This window comes from Bufo gargarizans, chromosome 6 (genome assembly GCF_014858855.1).
Source record: "Bufo gargarizans isolate SCDJY-AF-19 chromosome 6, ASM1485885v1, whole genome shotgun sequence".
Taxonomy (NCBI): Eukaryota; Metazoa; Chordata; class Amphibia; order Anura; family Bufonidae; genus Bufo; species Bufo gargarizans.
The window spans coordinates 136,536,104-136,555,334 of NC_058085.1; the positions used below are offsets into that span (position 1 = coordinate 136,536,104).

General features: G+C 41.6%; 1 protein-coding gene across 3 annotated transcripts in view; it reads right to left on the reverse strand.

Annotated features, from left to right (window-relative positions):
* Positions 1–1,059: 1,059 nt before the first annotated feature.
* Positions 1,060–19,231, reverse strand: part of GJC1 (gap junction protein gamma 1) — a 63,675-nt gene continuing 45,503 nt past the window's right edge. For all 3 annotated transcript variants that reach the window (XM_044297021.1, XM_044297019.1, XM_044297020.1), the window contains 2 exons: positions 6,940–7,012; positions 1,060–4,045 (listed from right to left, as the gene is read on the reverse strand). In XM_044297021.1, coding sequence (XP_044152956.1) covers positions 2,859–4,031 — 1,173 coding nt within the window. In that variant the 5' untranslated portion in view covers positions 4,032–4,045; positions 6,940–7,012 and the 3' untranslated portion in view covers positions 1,060–2,858. The remainder of the gene's footprint in view (positions 4,046–6,939; positions 7,013–19,231) is intronic.

A 19,231-nucleotide genomic window follows, 5' to 3' on the forward strand; every position in this document is an offset into this window, starting at 1 on the left:
GACCACGCTGTTCACACGTGCAATAGTCAAGATACCTGTACTCAATGGTAGTTATTCTGTGCAGCACAGTAAACCTGCACAAAATACTAAAAGAAAGTAGTAACATAGCGCTTGGTTGTTACATAAGTTTGGTGAACATGAGCTGAAGATATAATGCAGGCAAATGGCTAGCCAAAACTCAGGGACTACCACATGGAAACATAGAATGTGTCGGCAGATAAGAACCATTTGGCCCATCTAGTCTGCCCAATATACTAAGTACTATAGATAGCCCCTGGCCCTATCTTATATGAAGGATGGCCTTATGCCTATCCCATGCATGCTTAAACTCCTCCACTGTATTTGCAGCTACCACTTCTGCAGGAAGGCTATTCCATGCATCCAATACTCTCTCAGTAAAGGAATACTTCCTGATATTACTTTTAAACCTTTGCCCCTCTAATTTAAAACTATGTCCTCTTGTAGCAGTTTTTCTTTTAAATATTCTCTCCTCTTTTACCTTGTTGATTCCCTTTATGTATTTAAAAGTTTCTATCATATCCCCTCTCTCTCGTCTTTCTTCCAAGCTGTACATGTTAAGGTCCTTTAGTCTTTTCTGGTAAGTTTTATCCTGCAATCCATGTACTAGTTTAGTAGCTCTTCTCTGAACTCTCTCCAAAGTATCAATATCCTTCTGGAGATCTGGTCTCCAGTACTGAGCACAATACTCCAAATGAGGTCTCACTAGTGCTTTGTAGAGCGGCATGAGCACCTCCCTCTTTCTACTGGTAATTCCTCTACCTATGGAGGTAGACCTCATGCACGTAAGCATGTTACTTCTTCATATATGTTCCAAGTTGTATGGAGCCATAATTCAGCACTGCTAGCAGTATATGAGCCCATATTTTACCTTCATAGGCCTTTGATTTCATATAGGTTATAAAGAATGAGACAAAATAAAAAGTGTGCAATGTTCAGTTGGATGCAGTATTATGGAGGTACTATTCAGCAACCTTCAGTGCACCCGTGTTTTCATACTACAGCACTTTGGGAATCTATTTAGCCCTGTTTCACACTTGTGTTGTTAATTCAGGTTTTGAGATCCGGCAGAGCTCCGCTTTGAAATCCGTTAGGATGCAGATGTGTGAAATTAAAACGGAACAAACCAGATCAGTCCCTAAATACATTGAAAGTCAATGGGTGACAAATCATTTTTTTAGGATGCTTAAAAAACTATTCCATCATCATTGACTTACATGTTTTTTAGTGACAGATTCGGTTTGTTCTGTTTCTATGACCGGACACAAAACCACAGCTTGCAGCAGTTTTATGTCCGGTCACAAAACGGAATGTATCCTGAACAGATTTCTTTCCATTCAGAATGTATTAGGACTAAACGGACATTTTTTGTCCAGTTTTGATACTGGAAAACAACAACGCAAGTGTGAAACAGACCTTACTTTGTCCAGGAGGCACAAGGCTTTCTTAAACAGGTCAAATATGTATGTACTTAGCCATTCTCAATAAATTATCATAAGGACGATATTAACAATGCTTCAGAAAATGTTCAAACCATTTACTTATTAAATTAAGACATTAACAAAGAACATAATGATACAAAGAAGAGAGGCACTTGTTCCCGTAAAGGTAGAAATGAACAGAGACATGATCGTTCTCTGTGTATACCGGCCATGTCTCTGGCTGCTAACTGGAATTATTTCATCCCATAACAAATATTTGATGAATTTGTAGGAAGGGGAAGTCGGGGATCTGGTTTCCATCTATACATGCCTTTCCCCTTTCTCACAGAGAAATGATAAACTAAACACTATAAGATAATGAATAAATTATCCATGGCAGTATGTGTCATGAACAATCTATCCTGTGAGGTCAACTATGTTGATTTAAATTAGGAACTATACATTATATTACTACAGCACTCTGCAGCAGAACAATACAAGGCACTTCTAGGGCCACAGCTGAGACCTGACATGCGGTCTGGCTGCAGAGGCGTAAGGGCCTCTTCTCACACAGATTTCATCTGGCGTTTTCTTGTTTACTCAAAAACCGAACTAGAAACAGCTTGTGTTTTTTTCCATACTGCATTTGCGTTTCTCTGGAGTTGTTGTGTCATTCTTTTCTAAACTGTGTTAAAGTTTTTTTTCTGCAGTTTATTTCTCCTATAGAAATGTCTAAATATAAGAAAAAAAACGCCAAATGCTTCAACATGCAGAAAAAAATGCCAGAGATCCAAAACAAACCCCCCATCTAATTAACACACCATTCGAAAAAAATACGCTTGCAAATTTCCCCACAGACGTTCAGCTAATATCTGGAGCTGGTGTTTCTACCGACAACACACCTAAAACCACTGGTGCAAAAAAAAAAAATGCCACTAAAGCCCAATGTGGGAACCCACTAAAAGGCAGTATTTTATCAAGTCATTTGCAGCTACAAAACTGATAAACAAGAGCTGCGTTTTGCTGATTTTCTTCTTATTATTATTAAGAAGTTTGCCATACTACCAACTCTGATAAATTACCCACCTTCAAATACTGACTGGAAAAAAAACATAAAAACAGACCATGTATAAAACAATGAGGCATAATATTATAAAAAGTTTTGCATTCTATAAACAAGAATATAATAATGACTATCAGATACAGGAATGTACTGTGTGATCGATTGCAGGTCGCAGTCAAAGTTTCATGAGCCAAGAGAACAGACTGTATAATCCATGGGCTTTTTCCCCCCATCATGTCCAAGGCATAGATGTCTGTATTTCTCCAACGGAACAAATATTTAGAAGAAAAGAAGTTATCACTCTGCTGTCTGTTACTCCCGGAGGCAATAAGTCACAGCTTTCTGCTGGTGCATTATTAAATCCACACAGAAGTCTTTCCATCTCCAGACCGGCTGCTGACACTGCTTTTACATGAGCTTTTCTTGGACCTCTTCTCTTTGGTGGAAGGCGGATTGTTATGGCTACTGTAAGCTTGAATGGCAGTCTCCAGACGTTCCTTGGCGACACGGACTTCCCGTTGAAGGTGTTCTAGTTCAGTAGGAATATTGTCCTCACTGTTCCCGTACTGCTGTTCCTGAGCAATATTGGCCCTGTTCTGTTTATAAGCTATTTTGGCATTTGTAAGTTCTGTATAATGGATCTGTTCTGGTTTCACAGCTATGTTATATCCAGGAGGAGCTGAAGGAGTGTTCCATGAGAACGGATAATTATATGAAGAGGAATCATCCACTTGTTTACTCCTGTTATTAAGTGCATCACGTATTGTTCCAAACCCAAGATGGAGCATCTCCCAAACATTCAGGAGCAGGCACAGACAGCTTACCCCATACATGATTAACAAGAAGATGGTCTTCTCAGTGGGCCGAGAAATGAAGCAGTCCACAGTATGTGGACAGGGTTTCCTGTGGCATTCATATTTTGAAATCACTTCAAACCCATACAAGAAATACTGTCCAGCCAAGAAGCCAACCTCAAAAACAGTCCTAAACAACAACTGAAGTACATAAATTCTTAACAGTCCATCTGCTTTTATTCTCCTTCGTCCATCGTGTTTCATCTTATTGTGGCTCAATTTCCCTCTGTCACTGTCCAGTTCAGTCTCTGGATACATCATGGGGTCCTCTTCATTGTCATCTTCCACCTCTTCCAGAGCGCGATTCTGCTTCCAGCGTAAGGACAAAGCTCTAACCCTTGCCTTCCTGTCATACTGGTTACGCTCCTCCATCTTTGCAATTTTGTGAATAGCATAGCCCAAGTACAAGAGAGGTGGAGTGGCCACCAAAATAATCTGAAACACCCAGAACCGAACATGAGAAAGGGGGGCAAAGGCATCATAGCAAACGTTCTCACAACCTGGCTGTTCAGTGTTACACTGAAACTTAGACTGTTCATCATAGTAAATTGATTCTCCTCCCACCACAGTCAGAACAATGCGGAACACTATAAGGACAGTCAGCCAAATTTTTCCAACAAACGTCGAGTGATTATGAATTTCTTCTAAAAGACGAGTCAAAAAACTCCAGCTCATGTTGCTCGTTCCTCCTAGAATACAAAAGGGGAAAGCTAATAAATTTCAAAATTTACTCATGAAGAAATTACATTTACCACACAGAATAACAACAAGGACATGCATTGTATAGCAGGAATTTCTTTCCAGATGATGGTTTGTCCCTGGATTGCTAAAATGATCATTTGTTCTTAACCCTTAGGATAACAGAGGTTTTTTGCATTTTCATTTTTCTTCCCTATCTTCCTTGAGCCATACCTTTACTGTTCCGTTCAAATAGCAGTATGAGGGCTTATTTTTTGTGGGACAAGTTGTACTTTCTATTGTCACCAGTTAATAAGGCATACAATGTAGTGGAAGGCGTGATTTTTTTTTCAAATAGAGTGGAATTGAAAAAAAAAAAAAAAAAAATGGCCTGTGCGCTTCATTCTCTGGATCAGTATGATTACAACACAACAATGCCATATATGTATAGGTCTACACAGTGTAAAAAGAAATGTAAACTATAAATTTTAATATTTTTTTACATCACCATATTATGACCTGAATAACTTTCTTATAATTATATCTACTCTGCTATATGGGGGCTCATTTTTTTTCGGGCCAATCTGTAGTTTTCATTGATACCCTTTTGGAATGTAGGTGAATTTGATCACATTTTTTGGGGTAAGAGAAGCGATGACCATGGTGATGGCCATTTTGACCCTTTTTTCCGTTACGCCATTCGTTATATCGGAAAAATATTTTTATATTTTAATAGTAGAGGCATTTTTGGTCACGATAATGCCCATGATGTTCATATTTTTTGACCGCCACTTTTTCCTATAGTGTACAAGCACAACCGCAGTTGCTGGATTGCAGGGTGGTCATAACCATGGAAACTAGCAGTGTATAATGTGATGGAAAAATAAATAAAGCTAGCAGAGGAAGCAATATAGGTATAATACATTAGTAAGTGCCTTGCATTAACTTTCGCTACATGATTAAGTTTTGTGTACTTTTTGGGTTATGTACACCTTTGTATGTTAAAAATATTTAATAAACAGATCTGATTTAAAAAAATAAATAAATAAATTCACTACATGATAAATGCCATTTTCTGAAGTGACACAATCTCTTTAAACGTTGGCAGAACCAAATTTGCGCTACTTGCGAACCGTCTAATGTGAATGGGGGGCCTCCAACTCTCCCCTGGTGGCAGTTGTCAGGGAAGGGGGAGATTAGGGTGATGTCTGATTCTTATATTCTTGGTTTACACTCCTCTGGCAGTGCCTTTCTCCTCTCTCAGAACACATGCATGCCAAATACAAGAAATGATGTGGGGGGTTGGGAGGTGCAGCAGTCAGCCAACAGCTAGCTAATGTGTACAGCCAGCCTTAGGCAAGGTGCACGTGCAATAATTTTGAGAATATCCAGTTTGCAATCTGATGACTGCCAACAATTATACTAAAAGTATTTACATGCAGATGTTTGCAATAGGCTGTGAACAATTCCTTTGAACATTGATCAAATTAGGACTTTAAAAGGCATTCATGCTAACAACAAAAAGATTCCAGTTTATCAGACTCCACACAAAATCATCAGTAAATATGGTAATAATGGCAAGAAGTGCACATAGTCTAGTACGTTCTATGCGGACAATGTTCTATGATTATAACTGTCAGCAAGCACCTGGAAATCTCTCCCTTTTATGCTATGACTGGGGCTGCTCACACAAGTAAGTATACATCTACACACCCTATTGGAGAACAGGAGCACCTTGGCTTCTTCTACTCTCTTTTTTTATATTATACACATACAAGAGCCTCATGCACACGGCCGTGCCATTTTTACGGTCCGCAAAAAACGGAAGCCGCCCATGTTGCCGTCCGTAATTTGCGTAACGGAACGAGCGCCATTAATATAAATGCCTATTCTTGTCCGCAAAGCGCAGACAAGAATAGGACATGCTATATTTTTTTAGCGGGGCCGCGAAACGGAGCCACGGATGCGGACAGCACAGAGTGCTGTCCGCATCTTTTGCAGCCCCATTGAAGTGAATGGGTCAGCATCCGAGCCGCCAAAACGGCTGCATGAGGCCAAACCAACATAATTCTGATTAGGTAGTATTTTTTCCAATGTAGTATGAAACTGCTCTTTAGGGGGTTTCCATCTTGCTTTTAATGATAAGGAATAAAACTGGATGGGTGATCTTTATAATATAAAAAGTTGATTTTTGCACTTTACAATGAACACCCAAGCAATACCCACAATTCCATGTTGCAAAAATCCTGTGAGATTATAGTTACCTGAACAAAAAAAAAAATTTGGGGTACTTTCACACTAGCGTTACACTTTTCCAGCACTGAGTTCCGTCCTAGGGGCTCAATACCGGAAAAAAACTGATCAGTTTTATCCCCATGCATTCTGAATGGAGAGAAATCCGTTCAGGATGCATCAGGATGTCTTCGGTTCAGTCACTGTACGTTTTTTGGACGGAGAAAATACTGCAGCATTCTGCAGTATTTTCTCTGTCCAAAATTCCGGAACACTTGCCACTGAAATGCATTAATGCCGGATCCGGCCCCAAGTGTTCTGGAAAAACAGATCCGGTCTTGCATGCGCAGAACTTAAAAAATGTGAAAAAGATAAATACCGGATCCATTTTTCCGCATGACACCGGAAGATCGGATCCGGTATTGCAATGCATCCGGATCAGTCTACAAATGGAATCTGTTTGCATATAGATTGCCGGATCTGGCAGTTCCAGCGACGGAACTGCCTGCTGGAATCCAACAACGAAAGTGTGAAAGTACCCTAATCCATGCATTTTGTTGCATATACTGCAAATTACTGTGTGAAATATAATTTTGCAGAAATTCTAGAGAAACTGTGCGCCATGTCTGGTTCTACACCAACAGGCCTCCTTATATCAGCAAATGGGAAATACCTGCAGCCCCGTCTTTTGTCAGCTGATGTTTCCACAGACATAGAGGTCTCTATTGTAGTCTTCTGAAATCCCACTGAAAAACATAACATTTCCATTTATTTCATTTATGCTTAATACAATTTTGTATGTAGATACAACGGTTTGCATTATGGGGAATGTAAGCTGGCATAACACCGCATGGCAGATTCTGTGGCAACTAATAGCAGATTCCGGCCTCCTCTGGTTGAAGGGCGAGGTTAATCACTGTTGTTGTAAATCACTTTTAATTTTTGACATTTTCAAAGCTCATCAATGAGGGATTCTGAGGTAAGAGTCACCCAGGGGAAATAACTTCTCATATTTTGGATGTTGCTCAGCAACACAATATCCCATCAATGGGTGATGTAGACATCAATATGTTAACACCAATTTCTAGCATGCCCAGCATTGTACAGTCATGGTCAACAGTTTTGAGAATGACACAAATATTAGTTAACACAAAGTTTGCTGCTAAACTGCTTTTAGATCTTTGTTTCAGTTGTTTCTGTGATGTAGTGAAATATAATTACACGCACTTCATACATTTTAAAGGCTTTTATCGACAATTACATGACATTTAGGCCTCTTTCACACTACAGTTTTTTGCGTTCCGTATACGGTCCATTTTTTGCGGAACCATCTATTGAAAATGTTATGCCCAGCCTAATTTTTAATATGAAATTACTGTATACTGTATTTGCCATACGGAAAAACGGAACGGAACAACGGAACGGAAACGGAACCACAACGGAAGCAAAAAACGGAACAACGGATCCGTGAAAAACGGAACTCAAAACACTGAATTCAACATACTGTAGTGTGAAAGAGGCCTTATGCAAAGAGTCAGTATTTGCAGTGTTGGCCCTTCTTTTTCAGGTCCTCTGCAATTCGACTGGGCATGCTCTCAATCAACTTCTGGGTCAATTCCTGACTGATAGCAACCCATTCTTTCATAATAACTTCTTGGAGTTTGTCAGAATTAGTGGGTTTTTGTTTGTCAACCCGCCACTTGAGAATTGACCACAAGTTCTCAATGGGATTAAGATCTGGGGAGTTTCCGGGCCATGGACCTAAAATGTCAACGTTTTGGTCCCCGAGCCACTTAGTTATCACTTTTGCCTTATGGCACAGTGCTCCATCGTGCTGGAAAATGCATTGTTCTTCACCAAACTGTTGTTGGATTGTTGGAAGAAGTTGCTGTTGGAGGGTGTTTTGGTACCATTCTTTATTCATGGCTGTGTTTTGGGGCAAAATTGTGAGTGAGCCCACTCCCTTGGATGAGAGGCAACCCCACACATGAATGGTCTCAGGATGCTTTACTGTTGGCATGACAGGACTGATGGTAGCGCTCACCTTTTCTTCTCCGGACAAGCCTTTTTCCTGATGCCCTAAACAATCGGAAAGAGGCTTCATCGGAGAATATGACTCTGCCCCAGTCCTCAGCAGTCCATTCACCATATTTTCTGCAGAAGATCAATCTGTCCCTGATGTGTTTTTTTTGAGAGAAGTGGCTTCTTTGCTGCCAGCCCTTCTTGACACCAGGCCATCTTCCAAAAGTCTTCGCCTCACTGTGCGTGCAGATGCGCTCACACCTGCCTGCTACCATTCCTGAGCAAGCTCTGCACTGGTGGCACTCCGATCCCGCAGCTGAATCCTCTTTAGGAGACGATCCTGGCGCTTGCTGGACTTTTTTGGATGCCCTGAAGCCTTCTTAACAAGAATTGAACCTCTTTCCTTGAAGTTCTTGATGATCCTATAAATTGTTGATTGAGGTGCAATCTTAGTAGCCACAATATCCTTGCCTGTGAAGCCATTTTTATGCAACGCAATGATGGCTGCACGCGTTTCTTTGCAGGTCACCATGGTTAACAATGGAAGAACAATGATTTCAAGCATCACCCTCCTTTTAACAGGTCAAGTCTGCCATTTTAACCCAATCAGCCTGACATAATGATCTCCAGCCTTGTGCTCATCAACATTCTCACCTGAGTTAAGACGATTACTGAAATTATCTCAGCAGGTCCTTTAATGACAGCAATGAAATGCAGTGGAAAGTTTTTGGGGGGATTAAGTTAGATTTCATGGCAAAGAAGGGCTATGCAATTCATCTGATCACTCTTCATAACATTCTGGAGTATATGCAAATTGCTATTATAAAAACTTAAGCAGCAACTTTTCCAATTTCCAATATTTATGGACGACTGTAGAAGACACAATATACTTACGCATACAGCACATTTAAATGCATTTCTACAGAAGGTGACCTTGGATTTCTAACATTTTTCTATAAAGTATACCCAAAAATCCTTTGTTTTAGAACACTAGGAAGGCTACTTTCACACTTGTGGCAGAGGATTCCGGCAGGCAGTTCCGTCGCCGGACGCAATCCGGGCGCAAGCTGATGCAGTCGTGAGACGGATCCAGGTGCAGATCCGTCTCAAAAATGTATTGCAATACCGGGTCCGTCTTTCTGGTTGTCATCTGGAAAAACGGATCCGGTATTTCTTTTTTAAAAATTTTTAAAGTTCTGTGCATGCGTGGACCGGCAGAACTGATCCGTCAATGGGGCAATTTTAACCTCTTCAGGACACAGGGTGTACCTGTACGCCCTGTGTATTTCCGATCACCGCCGGGCGACGGGCGGTAATCGGAAGCCGGTGCCTGCTCAAATCATTGAGCAGGCACCTCTGCTAAATACGCAGGGGGTGGGGTCCTGTGACCACCCATGTCGGCGATCGGTGCCATCGGGTCCCCATGGGGCTGTAGGGGGGACCCGATGGCATGGAAGGCAGCGCGATGCCTTCCTGAGGCATCGCCGCTGCCTTCCTGGGACGTGCCTGTGAGATCCAGCCCCCTGGATCTCACAGGCCGGAAGCTGTATGAGTAATACACACAGTATTACTCATACAGCCAATGCATTCCAATACAGAAGTATTGGAATGCATTGTAAAGGATCAGACCCCCAAAAGTTGAAGTCCCAAAGTGGGACAAATAACAAAGGAAAAAAGTTGAAAAAATAAAGTTTCCCCCCCCCCATAAAATTCAGTTTCAAGTAAAAATAAACAAAAATGTCATTTTCCCCAAATAAAGTTAAAAAAATAGGTAAAAATAGGAAATAAAAAAAAAATAGACATATTAGGTATTGCCGCGTGCGTATCGACCGGCTCTATAAACATATCACATGACCTAAGCCTTCAGATGAACACCATAAAAAATAAAAACTGTGCTAAATAAACCATTTTTGTCACCTTACATCACAAAAAGTACAACAGCAAGCGATCAAAAAGCCGTACGCCCACCAAAATAGAACCAATTTAACAGTCACCTCATCCCGCAAAAAATGAGCCCCTACCTGAGACAATCGCACAAAAAATAAAAAAAACTATGGCTCAGAATATGAAGATACTAAAACACCATTTTTTTTGTTTTAAAAAAGCTGTTATTGTGTAAAACTTACATAAATAAAAAGTATACATATTCGGTATCGCCGTGTCCGTATCGACCGGCTCTATAAAAATATCACATGACCTAACCCCTCAGATGAACACCGCAAAAAATAAAAACTGTGCCAAAGTGTAATAGCAAGCGATCAAAAAGTTATATGCACCCGAAAATAGTGCCAATCGCCCAAAAACTGAAAAAACTAGGGCTCTCAGAATATGGAGACACTAAAACGTGTTTTTTTGTTTGTTTCAAAAATGATATTATTGTGTAAAACTTACATAAATAAAAAAAGTATACATATTAGGTATCGCCGCGTCCGTAATAAGTTACTTTATAAAAATATCACATGACCTAAGCCCTCAGGTGAACACCGTAAAAAAATAAAAATGGTGTGAAAAAGGCAATTTTTTGTCATCTTACATCACAAAAAATGTAATAGCAAGCAATCAAAAATCAGTGACAACCTGCTCTATAAAAATACCACATGATCTAACCTGTCAGATGAATGTTGTAAATAACCACAAAAAAAAAATAAAACTGTGCCAAAACAGCTATTTCTTGTTACCTTGCCTCACAAAAAGTGTGATATAGAGAAACCAAAAATCATATGTACCCTAAACTAGTACCAACAAAACTTCCACCTTATCCCGTAGTTTCTTAGATGGGGTCACTTTTTTGGAGTTTCTACTCTAGGGGTGCATCAGGGGGGCTTCAAATGGGACATGGTGTCAAAAAACCAGTCCAGCAAAATCTGCCTTCCAAAAACCGTATGGCATTCCTTTCCTTCTGCGCCCTGCCGTGTGCCCGTGCAGCAGTTTATGACCACATATGGGGTGTTTCTGTAAACTACAGAATCAGGGCCATAAATATTGAGTTTTGTTTGGCTGTTAACCCTTGCTTTGTAACTGGAAAAAAATATTAAAATGGAAAATCTGCCCACAAAGTGAAATTTTAAAATTGTTGGTCTATTTTCCATTAATTCTTGTGGAACACCTAAAGGGTTAACAACGTTTGTAAAATCAGTTTTGAATACCTTGAGGGGTGTAGTTTCTAGAATGGGGTCAGAAGTAGAGAAATTGAAACTTGGAAATTTGCAAATTTTTCCAAATATTTGGAAAATTTAATATTTTTTCAATAAATAAAAATATATTTTTTTTTACTCCATTTTGCCAGTGTCATGAAGTACAATATGTGACGAAAAAACAATCTCAGAATGGCCTGGATAAGTCAAAGCGTTTTAAAGTTATCACCACTTAAAGTGACACTGGTCAGATTTGCCAAAAATGGCCTAGTCCTTAAGGTGAAATAAGGCTGTGTCCTTAAAGGGACTCTGCCTCGTTGAGCAAAGCGCGCGCGTGTTCCGCACGTGCGCGCATGCGCACTTCGCTCAACGAGGCAGAATCTAAAAGTCCGCACGGGCGCATCAGGCACAGGCCTGTGCGCACGCGCGGGATCTTTGAAAAGGAGGAGGGGGCACTGAGGAGAGCCGGAGGCGGATTTCTTTTACATTCAGGCGGCGCTGAAAGGATCAGGGGAGGAGCTGGGCACCAACGGCGGCGGCGGAGAGCGGCAGATTCAGACCTTCAGAAACGCCCTGGGCACCTTATCCAGAAGATTGACAGGTTAGATAAAAGCGATTTTTATCAAAACTAGACGGCGGATTTATCTTATAACAACAGCTTTGTAATGACAAGGGCACCATGGAGAGAACAATAGTTTTAAAAGGGGGGGGGGGGTTAGAAACTGGTGACAGAGTCCCTTTAAGGAGTTAATGCCAGATCCAGCACTAATACATTTCAATGGAAATTAATGCCGGCATTCAGGCAAGTGTTCAGGATTTTTGGCTGTAGAGAAAACTGCAGCATGGTGTAGTATTTTCTCTGGCCAAAAAACGTAAAAGGGATTGAACTGATGCATCCTGAACGGATTGCTCTCCATTCAGAATGCATTAGGATAAAACTGATCAGTTCTTTTCCTGTATAGAGCCCCTGTGATGGAACTCAATACCGGAAAAGAAAATCGCTAGTGTGAAAGTACCCTAAGTCAACTTTAAAGGGGCTGTCCACTCTTAGAACTGACAACCCCTATGGTCCCCAATTAGAAATGAGTGAATTCCATATTTTGCAGGACTCCCCTGCATAACGGAAACTGAACGGATCCATTTTGCAGGCCATAGACTTCTATTATGACGGCATGAATAATGGAATGCCTCTAAAGGCATTCCGTCATGCTTTCCATCGCGGAATTGCATTATGGTCCATGGTAACGGAATCCATAACGCAATTCACCTTTTATGAGTAAACGAAGCGTGAACGAATTTCATAACCTGAAATTCGCTTATCTCTAGTCCCATAAGGAAAAAAAACTAAAACAAACTCCTGTGCCTCACTCTCGGCCGCTTCTGGTCCCCACAGGTCACAGCGGTCAAATCTTCTAAAACAATACATCACAGCAGTGACATACCGTTCAACCAGATATGACTACTGAGATACCACATGTGGTCAACAGACCAAGCCACCTCTTGGTCCTGTGGGGACCGGGAGCAGCTGAGAACGGTAGCAGTGTAGGTAAGGGTCCATTCACACGTCCGCAAAATGGGTCTGCATCCGTTCCGCAATTTTGCGGAACAGGTGCGGACCCATTCACTTTCAATGGGGCCGTAATGTGCTGTCTGAATCCCCATTTGCGGATCCGCACTTCTGGATTTGCACTTCCATTCCGCAAAAAAATAGAACATGTCCTATTCTTGTCCGCAATTGCGGACAAGAAAAGGCATTTTCTATGAGAGTGCCGGCGATGTGCAGTCCGCAAATTGCGGAACGCACATTGCCGGTGTCCGTGTTTTGCGGATTCGACATAAGGACGTGTGAATGGACCTGTAAGGGGATCGCGGAGCTTTTCTACTAGTGCCTCACCAATCAGAACATAGTCATTCCTGGGGCTTACCATCACTGGGAAAAATCAAAATCTAAGGTCTCTATCAGTATGTCTTTGGAACGTGGGCAGAAACCGGAGTACCCGGAGGAAACCCACGCAAACACGGGGAGAACATACAAACTCCATGCAGATGTTGTCCTTGGTCGGATTCAAAGCTAAGACCTAGGGTTGTTGCAGGTATCGAAATTTCGATACCCAAATCAATACTTTTGTCCCGGTATCAATACGATACCGGGATTTTCATTTTTTCCGATACTGGGCTGCGCTGCTGCACAGTCTAGTATCTCTGAACATGAGCGCACTGCTGTCGGTGCGCTCATGTTCTCTCAGCAGCACAGGGGAGAAGGAAGCAGTCCTCCCTCCCCCTGTGCTGCTGCCGCTGCCACCAATGGAGAGAGAGGGGCGGAGGAGGGACGGGCGCATTGCGCAACCAATGATACGACTTTTCCTACACAGAACGGCGCCACTCCGTTCGCCCGCAGTGCCCCATTACTGTCTCCTCTCCTGCTCCATATGCTAATTACTATCGGAGTAATGGGGAGGAGACATCAGCTTCTCTAGTGGACGTTCCTTCTCGCTGCGCTGCGATCGGACAGCGCTACAGCCAGGGAGAAGGAAAGCCCACTAGAGAAGCTGATGTCTCCTCCCCATTGCTTCGATAGTAGCAGGAGATAGTAATGGGGCACAGCGGGGGAACGGAGCGGCTCTATGTAGCCTAATACTTAGGCTGGACTCATATAAAGAAGTATTTAACACATAATAAAGGAGGCGGGTGCCGGCAGAAGAATCGCAATGCCGGCACCCTGCCCCTGACAGGGAGCTGCGATCGGCGGCAGTTAACCCCTCAGGTGCGGCACCTCCTGTATTAAGGGGTAATTATCATTGGTGGCGCAGTGCGCCCCCCCCCCCCCTTAAAATCATTGGCACAGTGCCCCCTCCCCCCATTATTAAAATCATTGGTGGCAGTGCCAACAGGGTCCTCTCCCCTCCCCCTCATTGGTGGTGCAGTGGCAGCTTCTGATCGGAGCCCCAGCTGTGTAAGCCTGGGGCTCCGATCAGTTACCATGGCAGCCAGGACGCTACTGAAGCCCTGGCTGCCATGGTAACATCCCTGATGCTGTGTGCACAAAGCACAGAGCAGCAGGGACAGTGCGAAGTCCTATTCACCCTGATAGAGAGCTCTATCAGGGTAAATAGGACAAGGGATGAAAGATCCCAGGTTCTGGCCCCTGGGGGGGGGGGGGGGAGGGGGAATAGTTATTAAATAAACAGTGTAAAAAAATATATATAAATATTAAGTATGAATCACCCCCTTTCCCAATTTCACATATAAAATGTATAAACAATAAATAGACATATTTCATATCGCCACGTCAGAAAAGTCCAAACTATTAAAATCTAAAAAAAAATTATGTGGTGAACGCCAGAACAGAAAAAAAATTTAAAAAAATGTGCGATTCGCCATTTTTTAAAATGCGGAATGCACGTGGCTTTTTTGGTTTATTTTTTTGCATGGTATCGAATATCGCAATACTTTTTTATGGTATTGAAACCGAATCAAAAATTTGGTATCGCAACAACTCTACTAAGACCCCAGCGCTGCAAGGCACCAGTGCTAACCACTGAGCCACCGTGCTGCTCCATATAGCATTAAAATGTTGCTAACTTAGACTGTGGTGCTGAAAATTGAACTTTATACACAGCACTGAGTCTTGAATGCTGAAACATACTTAAGGCAATCCACAAACGTAATGTTACAGTCTAGAGGACCTTTATCAAGCACTGATAGCCTTGGGAAGCAAGAGAATGATTTGAAGACAACTTGTGTCAGTATGGAGAACTACAACCACACGTGTCATAAATCTGGCAATCTATGTTGTATTACTTCCTACCAGTGTTCCATACTGATGCAAGTCTTCATATCTTCCTCTTCACATGGCAGTCAGTGATCGGTAAAGGTCCTCCAGACTGAAACGTTACACGCAGATTGCCTTAAGTCCCATTAGTCATACCTCTACAATGTGAGCAGAGTTCTAGGTGCTATTGTGAGTGGGACCCTCCTCCATCATCTATCTCCACATATCAAGTCACCGTGGACAGCATTCTGCATGACATTGATGAAGCCAGACAAAGGTCATTGCAGTTTATGGCAATGTCTGTCAATACGACTTCCATACCTGCCCCTCATCAACAACTTGGGGGAGTGGGATTCACCAGGGAGGACTGTCTCACAGTTTGAGAATGACTGACATAACTGTAAATAAATAACCTTTACGTTTTCACTGTTTGTTGCACTTGAAAATGTATTGACCAGTGACCCAAATAAAGCCAGAGACCAATTCTGGATACATCTGAGAAGTTACAGGATCTACTGAACTATGTGAGGAATGTAATGGCTAAGCTGTATTTTATTAAAATCTAGGACAGAAAAAATAAGCAATAATTGCCTTGTAGATCACAAATTCTATTATTCCAACCATGGTATATCGGAGAAACACACCATAGGAATGCAACATTTGTCCTCAATCACAGCAACATACGTTCCTAAAGAGAAATGCATGAACTAGGATAACCCAAGCACCCAATGTTACAGAGCACTGCGGGGCCGGCCTGGATAAGGTGGAAGGTTCAAAATAGTGCTGGGCATTTTCACTCCTAGGATCCCCCAATCCTTAACTCACTGTACAAAAAGCCTCTCCAATTCAGACCAATGGAACACAACTTACTACCCCCAGTATAGGTGTTCACCACAGCCGAACAAAAATTGGGGATGGCCGGGCATGGAAAGTACAAAATAAACCCCTCTCATTTGCTCTGGTCACCCCAATTCCTGTGGTGAGTCTCCGTCCCGCCACTTCCGTTCTCGCCAGGCCGGAAGTGTGACGTGCCATTAGCGGCCTCAGTGGTGACCCACACCACAGCTGAGACCACCAATTGGCTGGCAGTGGAAAAGTACAGGGAGTGGACATGTCACAGTTCTGCCCAGACAAGGACCAGAAGCTATAGGGACAGAGACGAGCTAGGGGAACTGAGATGACCTGGGATGCCCAGCCGTCCCCAATTTTTTTTAAGAACCAGAAAACCTCACGCCGTGGCCGATATTCTCTAGTGCAGTGTTGGCAAACTTTTTAGAGACTGAATGCCCAAACTGCAACCCAGAACCTATTTATTTATTGCAAAGTGTCAACACAGCAATTTAACCTGAATTCTACAGTCCAGTATAGTATATCTTCCATGTACTTTATCTTTTAGCTATAATAGCTACCTACATTCAGTGCGCTGCCTGTGCCGTTCATAGTGCGCCCTGCACTGATGACTGACAGGAAAGGTCTAAGGCATATTGGTACACCATGTTTTCAAGGTGCGGGTGACCACAGAGAAGGCTCTGAGTGCCGCCTCTGGCACCCGTGCCACAGGTTTGCCACCACTGCTCTAGTAACGTGATTTATCAGACTTTTTGTACTACTTACAGTTTAAGGTTAAGCGGCATTACAATGCAGAACACATGTGGCAATGATGAGTGGAAAATATACAGGAAAATATCAGGTGTTATAAAGGTAGCATAGAAACTAAATATTTTTTACCCATAGACCTCACACATTTCCCAAATCCTAGGTATTAAACAATAAGGAGTGCAAGGTCCATTGATGCCCCTTATAATTCTATGAACTGCCTTAAGAAAGACTGGAGAGCTGACATCTACTGGAGATGAAAAATTATTCTTGCAGGGTGACAAATAAGGACCCTAACTGAGCGTGTGACTGGGCTAACAACTGCAGATCGGGTAGTGGGAGTCTCCTGCACAATGTGAACTGGCAGCTGGACCCATCTCAAGACACCCATACAGTAAAACAACACAGGTGGAAATGCAGGTAAAACACGCAGTGGATTACAGCACTAAGTAGGTGCTGATCTTTAAAACTGCAGCATGTTCATTTCTGTTGTGTAGATATTTGCAGATTTTCCCCATTAACTTCAATGGTGAATTCAGATTCCACAGTTAAAGGGAACCTGTCACCGGGATTTTCTGTATAGCGCTGAGAACATGGGTTGCTAGATGGCCACTAGCACATCCGCAATACCCAGTATCCCCATAGCTCTGTGTGCTTTTATTGTGTAAAAAAAACGATTTGATACATATGCAAATTAACCTGAGATGAGTCCTGTAAGTGAGATGAGACAGGGAGAGGACTCATCTCAGGTTAATTTGCATATGTATCAAATCGTTTTTTTAACACAATAAAAGCACACAGAGCTATGGGGACTGGGTATTGCGGATGTGCTAGTGGCCATCTAGCAACCCATGTTCTCAGCGCTATACACAAAATCCCGGTGACAGGTTCCCTTTAAATCTGCTGTATTGTGGTGAATTTTGCCATGGATTATCCACAGCACTGGGATTTCAATGAATGATTTATTTATATTTTTTTGGGCGACTACAAATATCACCTTTTTCCTGACCTGCTGTTTTAGCCTGGCACTGGTTTTCTATGCTGAATAGGCTGCATATTAGTGTAAAACAAAAAGGAATAAAACACTGCAATATAGAAATCAAAATTAAACAAATAAAACTAAAAAAAATCCCAAATAAAACAAAAATCCACATTTTTCCCTATAAAACTTATTTTTGGGGAAAAAATAAAACACACACAATAGTTATTGCCACATTCGAAACAATTCAAACTATCAAATCACCACATTATTTATTTTGCACAATGAATGCTGTAAAAAAATTATTAAAGCAGCACTGAAATTGGCAGTTTTTTTGAACATTCATCTTTGCAAAAAGTATAAAAAACAAGTAATCACAAAAATTTGTGCCCTAAAATGGTATCAAATAAAAACTACAATTACAAATAAGAGTTCTAATAAATGAAAATTAAAAACGTTAAGGCTCCTGGAATGTGGTGACAGAAATACTTATTTTTTAAAATGTGATTTTATTGTGCAAAACTACTTTCACATCTGTGTTTTTCTTTCCAGTTTTGAGATCCAGCAGAGGATCTCAAAACCGGAGGAAATCGCATCCATTAGAATAATACAACCAGCTGCATCCATTCAGAATAGATCTAGTTGTATTATATTGAAAATGAACATTATATTAAAAATGAAAAACCGGATCTGGTACCATTGACTTACATAGTTTTTGATTCTGGAACCGGCATGTTCAGTTTCCAATGCCGCACAAAAAAAAGGCTGCTTGCAGCAGTTTTGTGTCCAGCATGGGAAAGCAACAAAGTGGAAGGAATGCATTCTGGTGCACTCTGTTACTGTTTGTTCAGTTTTGTCCCCATTATTATTTATTATTAAAGCGCCATTCATTCCATAGAGCTGTACATATGATAAGGGGTGCACATACATAATACAGACAATTGCACTAATCATAAACAAGACGAGTTACAAACTGGTACAGAAAGAGAGAGGGCCCTGCCCGTGAGGGCTTACAATCTACATGATTGTCAATAAATGGGGACAAAACTCAAGCGTTTTCCTCTGGTTTTGAGATCCTTTGCTGGAACTCAACGTCGGAAAGGAAAATGCAAATGTGAAAGTAGTCTAAAATTTGATATCGCCACAATCAAATTATCCCAAAGAGATACCTTTACCATGCTATTTATAATGTATGCTAAAAACAAAACAAAAATGAATGGCAAGATTCCCATCCCCGACCCTAAAAAAAAGGTTATACATTATGTGTACACAAAAATGGTGTTATTAACCCCTTAAAGACTTTTATTTTTGCATTTTTCCTCCCCATGTTCCAATAGCCATACATTTTCATTCACATAGCCATATGAGGGCTTATTTTTTGCAGAACAAGATGCACTCTATAATACCACCATTTAATCTACCATGTTTTGTACTGGAAAAGGGTAAAACAGTTCTTTCTGGG